At 50.3% G+C, this 15,495-nt stretch overlaps 1 protein-coding gene across 1 annotated transcript; it reads right to left on the bottom strand.

Annotated features, from left to right (window-relative positions):
- Positions 1-737: 737 nt before the first annotated feature.
- KLF16 (Kruppel like factor 16) lies at positions 738-8,400 on the bottom strand. Its single transcript, XM_033136630.1, has 2 exons — positions 7,952-8,400; positions 738-1,021 (listed from the first exon to the last, which is right to left on the bottom strand). The coding sequence occupies exons 1-2, from the start codon at positions 8,220-8,222 to the stop codon at positions 738-740; spliced, it is 555 nt and encodes a 184-aa protein (XP_032992521.1). The 5' UTR covers positions 8,223-8,400.
- Positions 8,401-15,495: the final 7,095 nt, after the last annotated feature.

The following is a 15,495-nucleotide window of genomic DNA, read 5'->3' as shown; positions in this document are numbered from 1 at the left end:
TTTCCCTCTTAATGGTTAGGTCAAGGCCAGGTTCTGATCAATTGCGGGTAGCCGTGACAGCAAGGAATAGATTATTTAGGGGGAAATATACCTCCGGTCACCAGGTTCCGGGAACAAATGACGCCGGATCAGCTCCGACTGTACCGTACCCTGTTTACGAGCCTCTCGGAGCCATCCGTTCGCCTTAATAGCTCCTCCCAGGCCAGAGGCAGTCTACCTTTGGTTACCAGATCCTGGCGATGAGCAATACTGGACATCTCTGTCCCATTGTACCATATAAATGAGCTCCCCAGAACCATCCCATCTAGCTAAAGAGAGGTTTGGCGGGTTCTAGACAAGGTGACCCACACTTTCCTGAGTATCGGGGAGCCGGGGAAGGGGATCGGGAACCCAGACTTTTCCGGAAAGTGATAGGGGAACAGCGGGGTGGAACGGTCGCCCAACCGAGAATGTCCCTTTGCATTGGGAAACCGAGGCAAAGGGGCCGCGAGAGGACCCCAAACGGCGGCAAAAAACCCAACAACACAGCAGGCGTGGAGCAGGAGAAGGAGGAACGTTGCAACCGAATGGACCGAATCTAGTCGCCTGGCACGGTTCCTCCGATCGCCAGCGGCGACCCTTGCTTCCTGGGGGGCGCCCAGATGGGAACCGGGAATGGGCGTCGCCGGAGGGTCCCTCGCGGGCTGGGGCCAGCAAAGCATCGTGGGTACCGGGCGGGCAAAGGCGGGGCCTTCTTTTCAGGGGGCGGGGCTGTCGTGGGCGGGGCTCCCGGCCAGGCTGCTGGCGGCAGAGTCACTTGGAGAGGCGCTGTGGCAGTCGGGCCTGCGGACCATGTCCGGGCGGAAGGCCGGGTGTCGCCGGGCGTGCTTGGTGAGGTGGTCGCTGCGCATGAAGCGCTTCTCGCAGAGCGGGCAGGCGAAGCGCTTCTCGCCGGTGTGGGTGCGCAGGTGGCGGGCGAGCTCGTCGGAACGGGCGAATCTCTTCTGGCAGGAGGGCCAACTGCAAGGGAACGGGCGCTCGCCTGCAAAGCAGAGAGAGAGAGAGATGAGAGAAGAAGAAGAAGAGTTTGGATTGGATATCCCGCTTTATCACTACCCGAAGGAGTCTCAAAGCGGCTCACATTCTCCTTTCCCTTCCTCCCCCATAACAAACACTGAGTGGGGCTGAGAGACTTCAGAGAAGTGTGACTAGCCCAAGGTCACCCAGCAGCTGCATGTGGAGGAGCGGAGACGCGAACCCGGTTCACCAGATTACAAGTCTGCCGCTCTTAACCACTACACCACACTGACTGTTATCGTTCACGGCGGGAACGTTAAGCTGGAGTCAGGGTGGATGCGATTAAATCGCTAGTCAGTAAGACTTCTTTTGGGACTGTGGGTTAAACCGCAGAGCCTAGGGCTTGCCGATCGGAAGGTCGGCGGTTCGAATCCCCGCAATGACGGGGTGAGCTCCCGTCGCTCGGTCCCTGCTCCTGCCCACCTAGCAGTTCGAAAGCACACCAGCACAAGTAGATAAATAGGTACCGCTCCAGCGGGAAGGTAAACGGCGTTTCCGTGCGCTGCTCTGGTTCGCCAGAAGCGGCTCAGTCATGCTGGACACATGACCCGGAAGCTGGACGCCGGATCCCTCGGCCAGTAAAGTGAGATGAGCGCCGCAACCCCAGAGTCGGACGCGACTGGACCTAACAGTCAGGGGTCCCTTTACCTTTATGACTTCTTTTAAATCTCTTTTTTAAGATTCGTCCTTGCTGGTATAATCTTAATATTTACAACCAGGTGAAGGTTTCGTTTTTGGAATATTAAGTTTTCAGAGTAGTTTTTACAGTTGTATCAAAAATTATGCATTTGGTTATACTATTAGAAATACGTAGGCCGATCATTATGAAATTATGGTGAGGTTTAATAAGTTTAACTGTTTCTATTTGGGCAACTTTTCTGCTGCACTTTATTGGAAGAAAAATAATCATTTCCTTAATAACAATAAAAACAATTTATTTAACTTAAAACAGTAACATTATAGCATATGTATCCATGTTTGTTAACTGATGTGGTTAAACTTTTTTTAAAAAAGAACAAAACAAAACAGAGTTTTAGCACACATGAAAAACTTAAAACAAATCCTTATTTCCTGATGAATAGCCTTTGGGTTATAATGTAACTCACGGTAAATAGAAACTATCTTTAGAAAGGTTTTTCCTCCAAAAGCATTTTATTTTAAAAAAATCCATTTTAAATTTAAAAAAAAAAAAACTGAATTATTTATTTTTAATCACTGATTTTTATCCACCCTGATTCATGGTGGGAATGTTAAGTTGGAGTTCAGTCTTTGGCCAAATCAGGGTGGATAAAAATATATATTTTTAAAACTGGATATTTTTAAAATTTTAAATCGGATTGAAATAAAACGAGTTCTTTGCAAAAGACGCCTGCGGAATTTCAAGTATCTCTTGGAGGTTGGATGGCGGCTAACAGGTTGAGGTTGAATCCTGACAAGACAGAAGAACTGTTTTGGGGGGACAGGGAGCGGGCTGGTGTGGAGGACTCCCTGGTCCTGAATGGGGGGACTCTGCCCCCGAAGGACCAGGTGCCATTTTGGACTCACCGCTGTCCATGGAGGCGCAGGTTAATTCTGTATCCAGGGCAGCTGTCACCCAGCTCCATCTGGTACGCAGGATGAGACCCTCCCTGCCCGCAGACTGTCCGGCCAGAGTGGTACATGCTCTGGTTATCTCCCGCTTGGACTACTGCAATGCGCTCTCCGTGGGGCTACCTTTGAAGGTGACCCGGAAACTGCAACTAATCCAGAATGCAGCAGCTAGACTGGGGACTGGGAGCGGCCGCCGAGACCACATAACACCGGTCCTGAAAGACCTGCATTGGCACCCAGTACGTTTCCGAGCACAATTCAAAGTATTGGTGCCGACCTTGAAAGCCTTAAACGGCCCTGTATCACTGAAGGAGCGTCTCCACCCCCATCGTCCAGCCCGGACACCGCATCTGGCTCCCGGGCCTTAGGTTGCCTACCCCTGGTCAAGACAAAAGGACTGTTTTGGGGGGACAGGGGGGCGGGCAGGTCTCCCTGGTCCTGAATGGGGTCACTGTGCCCCTGAAGGACCAGGTGAACAGTCTGGGAGTCATTTTGGACTCACAGCTATCCATGGAGGCGCAGGTTAATTCTGTGTCCATGGCAGCTGTTTACCAGCTCCATCTGGTACGCAGGATGAGACCCTCCTTGCCCGCAGACTGTCTGGCCAGAGGGTTTGCATGCTCTGGTTATCTCCCGCTTGGAAACTGCAACTAATCCAGAATGCGGCAGCTAGACTGGGGACTGGGAGCGGCCACCGAGACCATAACCGGTCCTGAAAGACCTCCATTGGCTCCCAGTACGTTTTTGAGCACAATTCAAAGTGTTGGTGCTGACCTTGAAAGCCCTAAACGGCCTCGGCCCAGTAGACTTCCGGAACAGATTAAGTTTGGCTCTTTTGTTTTTGCAATTTATTTTGCTTTTTGTTTTTTTGTTTTTGAGGCTTTTTTCGGTTAATTTGTTTTCGTGACTGTGCGGAACCCAGTCCAGCTACTGATGGGTTGATCGTGCGACTGCGGAAGTGGGTCAAATCCAAGCAATGACCACCATCAGTGCAGGTAAGGGGGGAAAATCATTTTAATTTTGATCATCTACAATACTGTCTTGCTTATTTTATAGTACAGTACTTTGATTGCTGCTTCCATTTTATGGATCCATGGTCTCGTTAGATAGCAAAATTCGTGTTAAATTGCTGCTTTAGGGGTTGTGCGTAAAAGTCTGGAACGGATTAATCCGTTTTGCATTCCTTCCCGTTCGAAAGCAGCGCGCCTTGGTTTTGGAACGCTTCGCTTTTGGAACGGGCTTCCGGCTGGAAGGGCAGATCCTGAAGTTGAGGCTCCAGTACTTTGGCCACCTCATGAGAAGACTACCTGGAAAAGACCCTGATGTTGGGAAAGATGGAGGGCACAAGGTGAAGGGGACGACAGAGGACGAGACGGTTGGACAGTGTTCTCGAAGCTACTAACATGAGTTTGGCCAAACTGCGGGAGGCAGTGGAGGATAGGGGTGCCTGGCGTGCTCTGGTCCATGGGGTCACGAAGAGTCGGACACGACTGAACGACTGAACAACGACAACCAAGGTACCACTGTAAACCAGTCCTTATTTGGGCTGCATGAGGACTAGAACCTTGGCGTAGGAGGGCAGGATTTGCCCGCGAACAAATGTGCCCAAGGAGGCAACGGAGATAACTGGGCTCTGCCCTGATGAATGAGCGTGCCGCCTTTGCAACCTAGCTCGTGCCCGCAAGAGTTTGCTGCCCTTAATCTCCTCGTGGGTGGAAAGCTAAGCCAGGCAGGCAGATGTCAGGATTGCACAAGCAAAGTCTGCAAACCGTGTCCCCCCGCCCGCCCCCTCCGTTTGGAGCGTCTGTTTACCCAGATGCAGCCCTGCTGCCTCGACGCTTTGTGTTTCTCGACAAAGCTTCTTGAGGCTGGCGTGTGTCTTTGCAAGATGGGGGATTTTAAACAACCGCTAACAGCTCTCCTTCGCCGGTACAATCTGTTCCAAGCTCGTTGAGAGCTCTCTCTGTGTGTGTGTACATCATATCTCGGGTTACGATAGCTGCGGGCTGCGTTTCTTCGTGTTTACTTCCAGGTTCCGGCGCATGCGCGCAGAAACGTTCTGCGCAGGTCGCACATGCGCGGTATCGCCGCTCCGGTTGCAGACTTTTCGGGGTGCGAACGGCACCCCAGAACGGATCGTGTCCGCAACCCGAGGTACCACTGTACTGGTGAAACTCGGAAAATTAGAATATCGTGGAAAAGTCCATTTATGTAAGCAATTCTCTTCATTAGCTACTGGAGTTTAATATATGAGATAGACTCACGACATGCAAAGCGAGATATGTCAAGACTTTGCTTGTTATAATTGTGATGATTATGGCTGATGAAAACCCCAAAGTTGAGATTAATTTGGGGTTCTCATCAGCTGTACGCCATAATCATCACAATTATAACAAATAAAGGCTTGACGTATCTCGCTTTGCATGTCGTGAGTCTATCTCATATATTAGTTTCACCTTTTAAGTTGAATTACTGAAAGAAATGAACCTTTCCACGATATTCTAATTTTTCGAGTTTCACCTGTATACGTGCCAGGAATTGGATTTATGTATCAGGACACTAAACCAGTTCCGAAGAGAGGGGCACTGGATGTCCTCTCTAAAGCAGCGCGAAAAATACGCATCTTGGCAAGGAGGGTCCTCCGGCGCCATCGAAATGGTCGCAGAGGAGCAGCGAGTTCTTCCGAAAAAGAAACGAACACCGGTTTACATTCCAGCAAGGCGATAGGTGTGTGTGAGAGAGGGGAAATCTGAGATTCTGTGATAGCGGTTCATCTTCATCTATCGGGCTTCTTGAGCAGGAGCAGTCTATCTGGAAAGTGAGAACTTTGGAATTCAGGTGTGGTTTTTTTTTGCAAAAGTCCTTGCTACCCTTCAGAAGCTCAAAAGGGTTTCCTTTTGAGCTTCTGAATATCATTGGGGGTGTGGGTCTGTAATAAAGCCTCTTTCTTGATCAGATGGGAAAGTGTGTTTGTGTTTGTGTGTGCCCATGTAACGAAACCCCTGGCTCTTTGCGTACCTAAAGCGTAGCCTCTTGTCCCCGGGCAAACTTATCTTTGCCACCGCACCACTCCCCCGCAGCCATGCGGCCCTCAGAATATTGTCCACTGGGGAATGTGGCCCTCAGGCAGGAAAAAAAATGGGTTTCCTGGCCCTTGCTCTTGGCCCAGGGTCTGAGGTCACCCAGTGAGTTTTCGGACGCAGTGGGGATTCGAACCCTCATCTCTCAGGTCCTAGCCCGACACTCTAACCCAGGGGTCCCAAGACTAAGGCCCGGGAGCCAGATCCAGCCCAATCGCCTTCTAAATCCGGCCCGTGGACGGTCCCGGAATCAGCATATTTTTACATGAGTAGAATGTGTCCTTTTATTTAAAATGCATCTCTGGGTTATTTGTGGGGCATAGGAATTCGTTCATATTTTTTTTCCCCAAAATATAGTCCGGCCCACCCACAAGGTCTGAGGGACAGTGGACCGGCCCCCTGCTGAAAAAGTTTGCTGACCCCTGCTCTAGCCAATACACCACACTGCCTTCCTAGAGCCCTTCTGCTGTGGGGCAGCTCTATAAATCAAGCAGGTCCGTAACTATGGGGAAAGCAAAATTTCACTTGCAGAGAAGGATCCGAAATAAGTTCCCTGGACGCTTGGTGGTTTTAGTACATAACACGGTTCTTTTCTTTATTCTGCATTTTGTCTGGCCTTTCAACGTGTTGTAAACCGCTTTGAGATTTGTTCTTTGTTAATATAAAGCGGTATACAAATGAATAACCGTTATTATAGTAATAAATTACGTGGCCAAAACAAAACAAGACGCCTACATTCTGTCGTGGTGACAGTCACCTTGGTTTAAAGATGCCATTTGGCGATTAGCGCATGGTGAAAATGTCCACAATCCGAACCAGGATGCTTTTCCAGCAGTGAACAGTTCCGCCCCCTTTTAATACAAAATCGGAATTGGACTGTGTGCCATTTCCCCTCTTGCCCTCCTGCAAATTCCTGTAAGAAGGCGGGTTTTCGGTTGGTAACCTGGTCGCGTTCCAGGGCTGGCAAAAGCGATCTTTGCCCGCTTCGTGCCCATCGCACTCCTGATGCCACCTTGCAGCACCCTTCCCACCCACTGACTCTTAAGCTGTTTACTTTCTGAGGTTTTTGTGTGTGTGTGTGTGTGTAAATGATGGTTGTGTTTGCCCAGTGGGTTCGGGCGGAGGAGAGCCAAGAAACCAAGTGGCAGGCCAAACCCCTCCCCAAATTGCAGTTTCCACACAGCAGGTCCCTCCCAAATCAGGCCACCCCAGGCCAGCCACACCCACTGCCCCACATGGGAAGGCAAGTAAACTAGGCATTTGCCAAACAAGAAGTGGGCGAGATTATGAAGCCGGGGGAAAGATTTCCATAACGTTTTTTTTTTTTCAAATTAGGGACATGGGCGTAGCCAGGATTTTTTGCTGGGCAGGGCAGGCTTTTGTTGGGGGTGGGGAAGCAGAACCTCAGATTTGTATTGATTAGCCCCCCACCCCACCCGCCTACGCCCGTGGGCACAACCCGGCGCCTCCTCCCTTCCTTGGCAAGGGAAAGCCCTACCGGATCAGTCAAAGAAACAAACATGCTTGTTTGTTTGTTTGTTCGTTCGTTCTCCGGCGGCCGAGGTAGAATGCGCCTGGCCGCGGAGGCTCGACCGATTCTGGGATTTTTGTCCTCAATATCGATAAGGATACGATACAGATATAAACCGAAGCCGCCCACTCAAGAGTCTCCGCGCATCCCACCCACTCCGCTCTTCGGGCGCACTTTCGCTTTTCGGAGCACGTGGGGCCGGGATCGCTCAGCCCACGCGCGGGGGCGTGCGGGGGGGCGGCGGAGGAGGTGGAGGATCGCCCGGGCGGCACCTTGTAAGGGCGAGCAGAGAGACCGGCGCAGAGGTCTCTATCGCGACGTGGGTGGGCTGCGTAATCACCCGAGCCGAAATCCAGGAAATGCGTGCGCCGACGCCGCCCAGAGCGAGCGAGGCGCGGTCTCCCCACGTGGGTGGAGGCACCGGGGGAGGGGCGGGGGGCGGAAAGCGAGGCGGGAACCCGCCGGAGGGAGGATGGCCTCGCGGTTCCGGGGGTGCCACCTTGAATGAAACAGTGGAGGGGGCAGTAAACCCCCACCCCGCATAATCGTGCGCGTTTGAATGCCTAGCCACTTTTGGGGATGTTTTTGGTGGGGCAAAGACCACTCGGCCCCCCGGGGTGTAAGATGGAGGTGGGGGGCGGGGAGGGAGAGAGACACTGGCCCCGGGCGGGGGTGGGGGGCGGGCAGCCCTTACCCGTGTGCGTCCGGAGATGCGCCTTCAGATGGGAAGATTTGCCGTAGATTTTTGCGCAGCCCTGGAACGGGCATCGGTGCCTCTTGGCCGCGCCGGAGAGGCTGCCTGCGCCGTCGGGGGTTCCTCCCAGGGATTCCCCCGCCGCCTCCGGCGGGGCCGCGACGATGGGGCGAGCCCCGCGGTCCTCCTTGGCTCCGGTGGCCGGGTGTACCAGGGCTCCGCTGGAGATGGAGACGAGGCACTCGGCGGCCAGGTAATCCAAGCCCGACATGATGGCACCCGCCTTCCTCTCTCTCCCAAAAAGCCGTCCAGGCGGATCCTCGCCTCCTCCTCGGATGGACGGGCTGCGCGCCTCCGCCGCCGCCGCCGCCGCCGCTCCGCCTCGCCCCTGGCGCAACGTGGAGAGACAGAAGGAGGGGAGGGACGCCGGCGACGGTCCCCGCCCAGGCTGGGCAGCGCGCGCGCTCGTGCACGCGCCTTGGTGGAGGGCAATTGAGGATGCGGCGGGTTGACCCTCCTACCCGGCGAGTCTCCACCCCTGAGTGCCGTCGGAGGGAGGAGCGCGCCCAGGGTGGAACAGAAAGAAGCGAGGCTGGGACGCGGTGTCTCTCTTGGCGCAGGCTGGGGCGCGATGACACTACAGGCTGCGGCTGGGGAGTTTCTCCCGAGTTTGCCCCGGTGGGAGTTTCCTCCCTCCCCAAGCGATCTCTCCCCCCCCCCAAAAAAAAGCTCAACAACGTTTTGTGAGATCTCCCCCCAAAAAACTCGATAACAAAACTCGATAACAACTTTCTGGCCCGCCCCGCCATCAAAAATCTAGCCTACACCCATGCCCCCATCACTAGTGAAAGAAGAGGCAAGTTTCGCTCTCAGGAGAGCCAGCATGGCCCCGTGGCTGCCCGGGGCCGTGGGTGCTGTGCCCTTGCGCCGAAATTGGTGGGTGCCCGACCCCTTCATGGGGAGTTTTTGATAACATCGGGCACCCAAGACACATACGCAGGAGAGGCTGACTCTGTTAAATAGGATGTTCTTCAATCTATCAAAGATTGTTGCTTCTTCTTTGACCAGGGGTCATAGAATTGTAAGGAAACCCCCCCCCGGTCATCTAGTCCGACCCCCGGGCAATGCAAAAATCAATTGCCCAACGTAGGACTCGAACCCACAGCCCTGAGATCAGACCCTCCCAAGTGTCCCTGTTTTCCAGGGGCAGTCCCAGATTTACAGAAGCCGTCCAGGTTTCTGATCTGATCCCGGAATGTCCCGCTTTTCCTTGGGGCACCCCTACTCTCATCAGAGAAATGTTGGAGGAGGTGGAATGGGACGGGCCTATTTTCATCGGAGAAGTGAAGCTCCAGGGAACCAGGCAAGAAGGCCTTCTCGGTAGTGGCACCCACCCTGTGGAACGCCCTTCCATCAGATGTCAAACAGATATACAGTAGTAGTAGTAGTAGTAGTAGTAATAATAATAATAATAATAATAATAATAATAATTGTAACCTGCCCATTTGACTGCATTGGCCCAGCGTTTCTGGGCAGCTTCTAACATACATAAAGGTAAAGGGACCCCTGAGCGTTAGGTCCAGTCGCGGACGACTCTGGGGTTGTGGTGCTCATCTCTGGGGTAACTTGCTCAAAATTGGAGAGAGAATACAAGTGGTATTGGCAAATGAAACTGATGGAATATAGTCAAAACAAAATTTACTGGCCGAGGGAGCCGGCGTCCAGCTTCTGGGTCATGTGGCCAGCAGGACTAAGCCGCTTCTGGCGAACCAGAGCAGCGCACGGAGACGCCGTTTACCTTCCTGCCGGAGCGGTACCTATTTATCTACTTGCACTTTGACGTGCTTTCGAACTGCTAGGTGGGCAGGAGCAGGGACCGAGCAATGGGAGCTCGCCCCGTCATTGATGGGGATTCGAACTGCCAACCTTCTGATCGGCAAGCCCTAGGCTCTGTGGTTTAACCCACAGCGCCACCCGCGCCCCTTCCAACATACATAGAAACATCATAAAAGCTTTAAAAAGCTTCCCAATGCAAGACTCCCTTCAGATGTCTTCTAAAGGCTATATAGTTAGTCACAAACAAGATAAACAACTATTTGATTTTTAGAAGGCATCCGAAGCCAGCCCTGTTCAGGCAAGTTGTTAAAGGTTGCTGTTTTATTGTGCTTTTAATATTTTTGGGGGGAGCCGCCCAGAGTGGCTGGGCAACAGAGTCAGAGGGGCGGAGTATAAATCATAAAATTATTATTATTATTATTATTATTATTATTATTATTATTATTATTATTTGGCACTCCCAGGAGGAATGCCTCTTTTAAATAGAGGTTTTCTTGCCTTTTCTTGCATGCACTAGAGAATACTGCTTATTATTTAATTTATTTATTATCATAGTCATGGGCCCCCTCCCCTCCAAATAGCTCCAGGTGGCCTTTTCAGTTCCTCCCCAACAGTCAGACATTTTGTCCTCACAGCAAACATCACAGAATGGGTGCCACCACCGATAAGGCCCTGTGCCTGGTTCCCTGTAACCTCGCTTCTCGCAGGGAGGGCAGCCCAGGACCTCCAGGCTTGCGCCCCAGGGAGGTCACTTTGGTGCTGCCCACAAAGCAGTTTGATAATAATAATAATAATAACAATAATAACAATTTATTCATTTACACCCCGCCCATCTGGCTGGCTATCCCCAGCCACTCTGGGTAACTCCCAACAGAACATCAAAAACACAGTAAAACTTAAGACATTAAAAAAAACCTTGTACAGGGCTGCCTTCTAAAAGTCAGGTAGTTGTTTGTTTCCTTGACATCTGACGGGAGGGCGCCACCACCGAGAAGGCCCTCTGCCTGGTTCCCTGTAACCTCACTTCTCGCAGGGAGGGAACCGCCAGAAGACCCTTGGAGATGGACCCCGGTGTCCAGGGTGGAGACACTCCTTCAGGTATTCTGGGCCGAGGCCATTTAGGGCTTTCAAGGTCAGCCCCAACCCTTTGAATTGTGCTCGGAAACATACCGGAAGCCAGTGAAGAACTTTGAGGACCAGAGTTATGTGGTCCCAGCGGCCAGTCCCAGTCCCCAGTCCGGTAGCCCTGATCTGGATTAGTTGTCATTTTCTTCTCATATGCGACAATTGAATCCAGCATTTTATTTTCAGTAGTTTCCTGGTTGTTGCTTTTAATAATAAAAAAACCCCTCTGTATCTGTGTTTTATTTTTCTACTTTCATGTTTTATTTTTATTTGCTGTATCCGTCGTTTTTATTGTATTCTGTAGGTCAGAACTTTCCAAACCGTTGTGTCGCGACACGTTTGTTTGCCGGCTGCACTTTTGTTGGAAAGGCACGAATGTTGGAAAGGGGCTAGTTAGTAAAAAACTGGTTTGCTAGTAAAACTGAATTTCTGCGTCGTGAAATGATGCGTGTCTAAAAAGTCGTCGACATGGAAAGTTTGGAAAGCTCTGCTGTATGTGTTTATGCCCATTAAATTTTTTGGTTTTTATTATTATTTAAGTTTAGAGCTCTTCTGCTAGGCAGCCAGTCTCATTGAATTCAGCGGAGTATGTTTCTGAAGGTTAGTGTCTTTGCTTACCGGTACATTCTCATGCTCCCCCAGCCCCCTCTCCCCAAAAGGAGTGTCCCGTTTCTCCGCAGCTGCCCACCGGCTAATAAAACAAGCAATGAAAATAGTCCACCGTTTCAAAAACAAACAAATAAATGTACAGGTTTCGAGGTAATTATATACAAACGAGAAAGCTAAAGGTACAGTTTATCTCAACGTCTTACAGTTTAAAAAAAAAATCACATCCTTTCTCCGAGGAGTTCCAGAGGACCGCTACTTTTTTGCTTGCGAAGAATCGTAGAATTGTCGGATCGTCGAGCTGGAAGGGACCCTGAGCGTCATCTAGTCCAACCCCCCCCTTCCACAATTCAGGAATAAGCAGCCATCTTGTATGAGGATCGAACCTGCAACCTTGGCATCCGCAGCGCCACGCTGTAACCAACAAAGCTCTCCAATTTCCCTCTGCTGAGGACCTTTATCAGCGGCGGCCAGCAATGTTGGGTTAATAATGCAATTGCCCTGAGAACTTCAGCTTGCATTCATCAAGCTTCTAGTCCTCAAGCTCTGTATATAAAAGGGTCGTAGCCGAGACTGTAAGAGGGGAGCCCAGCAGCTTTTGGGCGCGGATCCGGCGGCAGCTGTCAGTTACATTGAGTAGGAAGAGGTGACGTTCGGGTGACTTTTCGAGGGGGTGTCTCCCCGATCTTCCTCCCCGAGCTGGGCCCACAGCCACGTGGCCTTCCCTTTACTATCCCAGCCTCCCAAGAATCTCCCAGGCATAGGATGACAAAGGGAAAACCACAAAGCCTAGCAGTGGGGGGGGGGCAGGCGTCCTTTGGGGGGAAGGTCCCATCCTTCTAAAGGCCTTCGACACAATTCAGTGGAACGAGGGGGGGGGGACAGAAAGAAGGGGACAAAGAGAGGTGTAAAAGAAGGAAGGAAGGACGTGCGGAGGAGAAGCGGAACGGAAGATGATTCGGCATCCTGTGAAAGTGGGAGGGGAAAATGGGAAAGAAAAAAATGAGGACTAGAAACTTGAATATATCTTAAGATACAAAATAAGATCAAGATCGTTAAATAGGTGTTTTATGTATTTTTTATGTTTTGTATGAGTTTTTTCTTTGTTTTATTTTTTGTACCGGGAGTTTGCATACCTTTTTGTAATTTGTATGTTTGTATTGTTTTTATTTGTTGGTTAATTTTCTTGAAATACCAATAAATTCTTATAAAAAGAAAGAAAGAAAGAAACTTGAATATATCTAAACCACCGGCTCCTTGAGACAGAGACTTTCAGCGCATGCTAAAAGTTTGCCAGCACATCTATTTCATTTTTCTTTAGTTTATTCGTTATTTTTTCCCCCCTTATCCCAGCCCTGACTCCTCCCCAAGGAGCCCAGGGGAGACCTCAAAACTGTCACCGCTGTGTCAATTTTTATTTATTTTATTTATTTTTTAAAAACCCACTTTTGAAATATTTTCGGTGCGTCGTAAATGACAGAAGCAGCACTGCTTGTGCACTATTCCGTGGCAGACAGAACTCTTCCAGAGCTCACGAAAGCCCCATAACCTCCGAAATGGGGAGGTAAATCAGGTTTTATCCAGTATGCATCTGAAGGCAGCCCTGAATCGGGAAGTTTTTTAACGTGTGGTGTTTTATTATGTTTTTATTATTCTGCTGGAAGCTGCCCAGAGTGGCTGGGGAAATCCAGCCAAATGGGCGCGGGGAATAATAATAATAATAATAATAATAATAATAATAATAATAATAATAATAATTGCTATACCAATGGAGCACACACCCTGAGAAATTTTTCTTTCTCTTAGTTGAGTACTGGATTGCAAATCTCGACAGGGTGTGGTCAGTTCCAGAAGACAACATCCAGAAGCTTCAGAGTCTCACATAACCCCTCCGTGAGAAATTATACGTGCAAACAATACTGCAGAATAAAAATGAACCGTGCGGAATAAGAAGACGGTTTCACCTTCTTCCGGCGGTTCCCAAATCCAGCTTTCCCTAGCACAGAAATTGCACTGGCTAAGCATATGGATTAAAAAAATATATATAAATATAATTCTGGCACGGAATACAGGTACAGCAAACATTTCCTCCCGTTTCTTCAACCTTTATCGGAGACTCTAAACTCTCCTTGCTTGTCGTGACCAAGAAACACACCCGCGAGTTGCAGATAAAACTGTTTAGGGAAGCTTTTAATGTGTGATATTTTAATGTATTTGATTTTTGTTGGAAGCCGCCCAGAGTGGCTGGGGAAATCCAGCCAGATGGGTGGGGTACAAATTAATAATAATAATAATAATAATAATAATAATAATAATAATAATAATAATAATAATAAAAGCCACCGCATGAATTTATGGCAAGACGGCACTTGAAATGCCGTGTCCGGTTTCTGTTTGCCTGGCCTCACAAAGGGAGCGGGTAAAAGCTAGACTGTGGTACTCCCTGCCACAGGAGGCAGGGGTGGCCACCAATTTGGATGGCTTTCAAGGGGATTGGGCAAATTCATGGAGGAGGAGAAGTATGGCGTGCCTCTGAGTATAAGCTGCCGTAAGAGCGTTCCGCTTTTGAGATTAAAGCCACGCTCTTTAAATTGCTGCACTCATGAGGACTAGCAACGTGAAATAAAAAGCAGGCTCCGAGATTCTCAGGAAGCTTACTGCCACGCACATTCAATGGTCACCTCCATGGGATACAGTTAAAAGTCCTTGACTTCCCCCAAAGAAGGAAGGAAATAAGCAACTATCTAACTTTTAGAAGACATCTGAAGGCAGATCAGTTTAGGGAAGTTTTTAAATGTTTGATGTTTTTAATATTCTGTTGGGAGCTGCCCAGAGTGGCGGGGGGAACCTAGCCAGATGGGTGGGGTATAAATATATTATTATTATTATTATTATTATTATTATTATTATTATTATTATTATTATTGGTTCCCAGCACTCTTAGCAAACTACAGTTCCCACGATTCTCGCCGAGGGTCGTGGTGCCGTGCACTTTGAACGTGCGGCATGGATGTGACCGGCTCGGGACCCGCCCGGCGACACCGCCTGTGCCAAAACGTTTGCTATAGAATTGTAGAACCCTCGAGTCGGGCCCCGCAAAGGTCCTCTAGTCCAACCCCCCCTGCAATGCGGGAATCTCGGCTGAAGCAGCCAACACAGATGACCACCCAAACTTTGCTTAAAAAACTTCCAAGGAGGTTTCCCTGGCTCTTGCGAACAAGATCTATCCTGCTTCCTTGATACCAAAAGGGGGTCTCTCCATTCTCGGCTGCCTTACCGACACATTTTTCGGGGGGGGGTGACTCCTTTCCGGCTGCAGCTGGGCTCCCCGTCCCGAGGCCCGAGGGAGCTCGGGGACCCTTGCCTCGTCCTCTTCTTCTTCTTTCCAGATGATGGCATCGGGCGTCCGCCGGGCGTCCTTTTTATCCTGTCGCCATTCATATGACGAGCACGTGAAAAGCCCGAGTCGTGCAAGGCTTGGAAGTGGGAACCGAAAATCCACTTAAGAGGGCTTAATTGCGGCGGGGGCTCCTTGTTGATGCTGGATCCCATGACCAGGCTAAAAGGGGTCTCATGACTCCCTTGTACCAGACCTAACTTCTCAAAGGGCCCATTCTTCTTCTCCGTGACCTTCCGCTCAGCTGGGCAACTTATCCGTCAAGAGAGGGCCATTGATCCTCTTAAAACAGGAACAGGGGGACCTGAATACCCAACCCCACCCCGGATGCTTGTGGGCTCCCAGCTCCCAACAGCGCTGGTCAGCACGCTCAGTGGTCAGAGATGGCGGGGTGTGTGTGTTGAGGCCCACAACTTGTGGAGGGTTGCAGGTTCTCCATGTCCTTGGGACAAGGACAAAATTCGCGACTGGATTCTTGCTAGGGACGCTGCCCTTGATCAAGAACTATCTAATGCGGCCAGACTCTCCACGTGGTTCCCTCGCGTGAAGGCAGTTAGATCTCTGGCCCACTATCTGAGTG

Source organism: Lacerta agilis, chromosome 18 (genome assembly GCF_009819535.1).
Source record: "Lacerta agilis isolate rLacAgi1 chromosome 18, rLacAgi1.pri, whole genome shotgun sequence".
NCBI classification, from domain to species: domain Eukaryota; kingdom Metazoa; phylum Chordata; class Lepidosauria; order Squamata; family Lacertidae; genus Lacerta; species Lacerta agilis.
Note: the sequence above shows the minus strand (reverse complement) of the source record. Positions and strands in the feature narration are given on the sequence as shown.

Bases quoted from the DNA above. Each gene is read 5' to 3' on its own strand.
- KLF16 (XM_033136630.1), bottom strand. From the start codon at position 8,222: ATGTCGGGCTTGGATTACCTGGCCGCCGAGTGCCTCGTCTCCATCTCC. The intron at 1,022-7,951 runs GTAAGGGCTGCC...TCTGCTTTGCAG, and splicing joins GCATCTCCGGACGCACACGG to GCGAGCGCCCGTTCCCTTGC.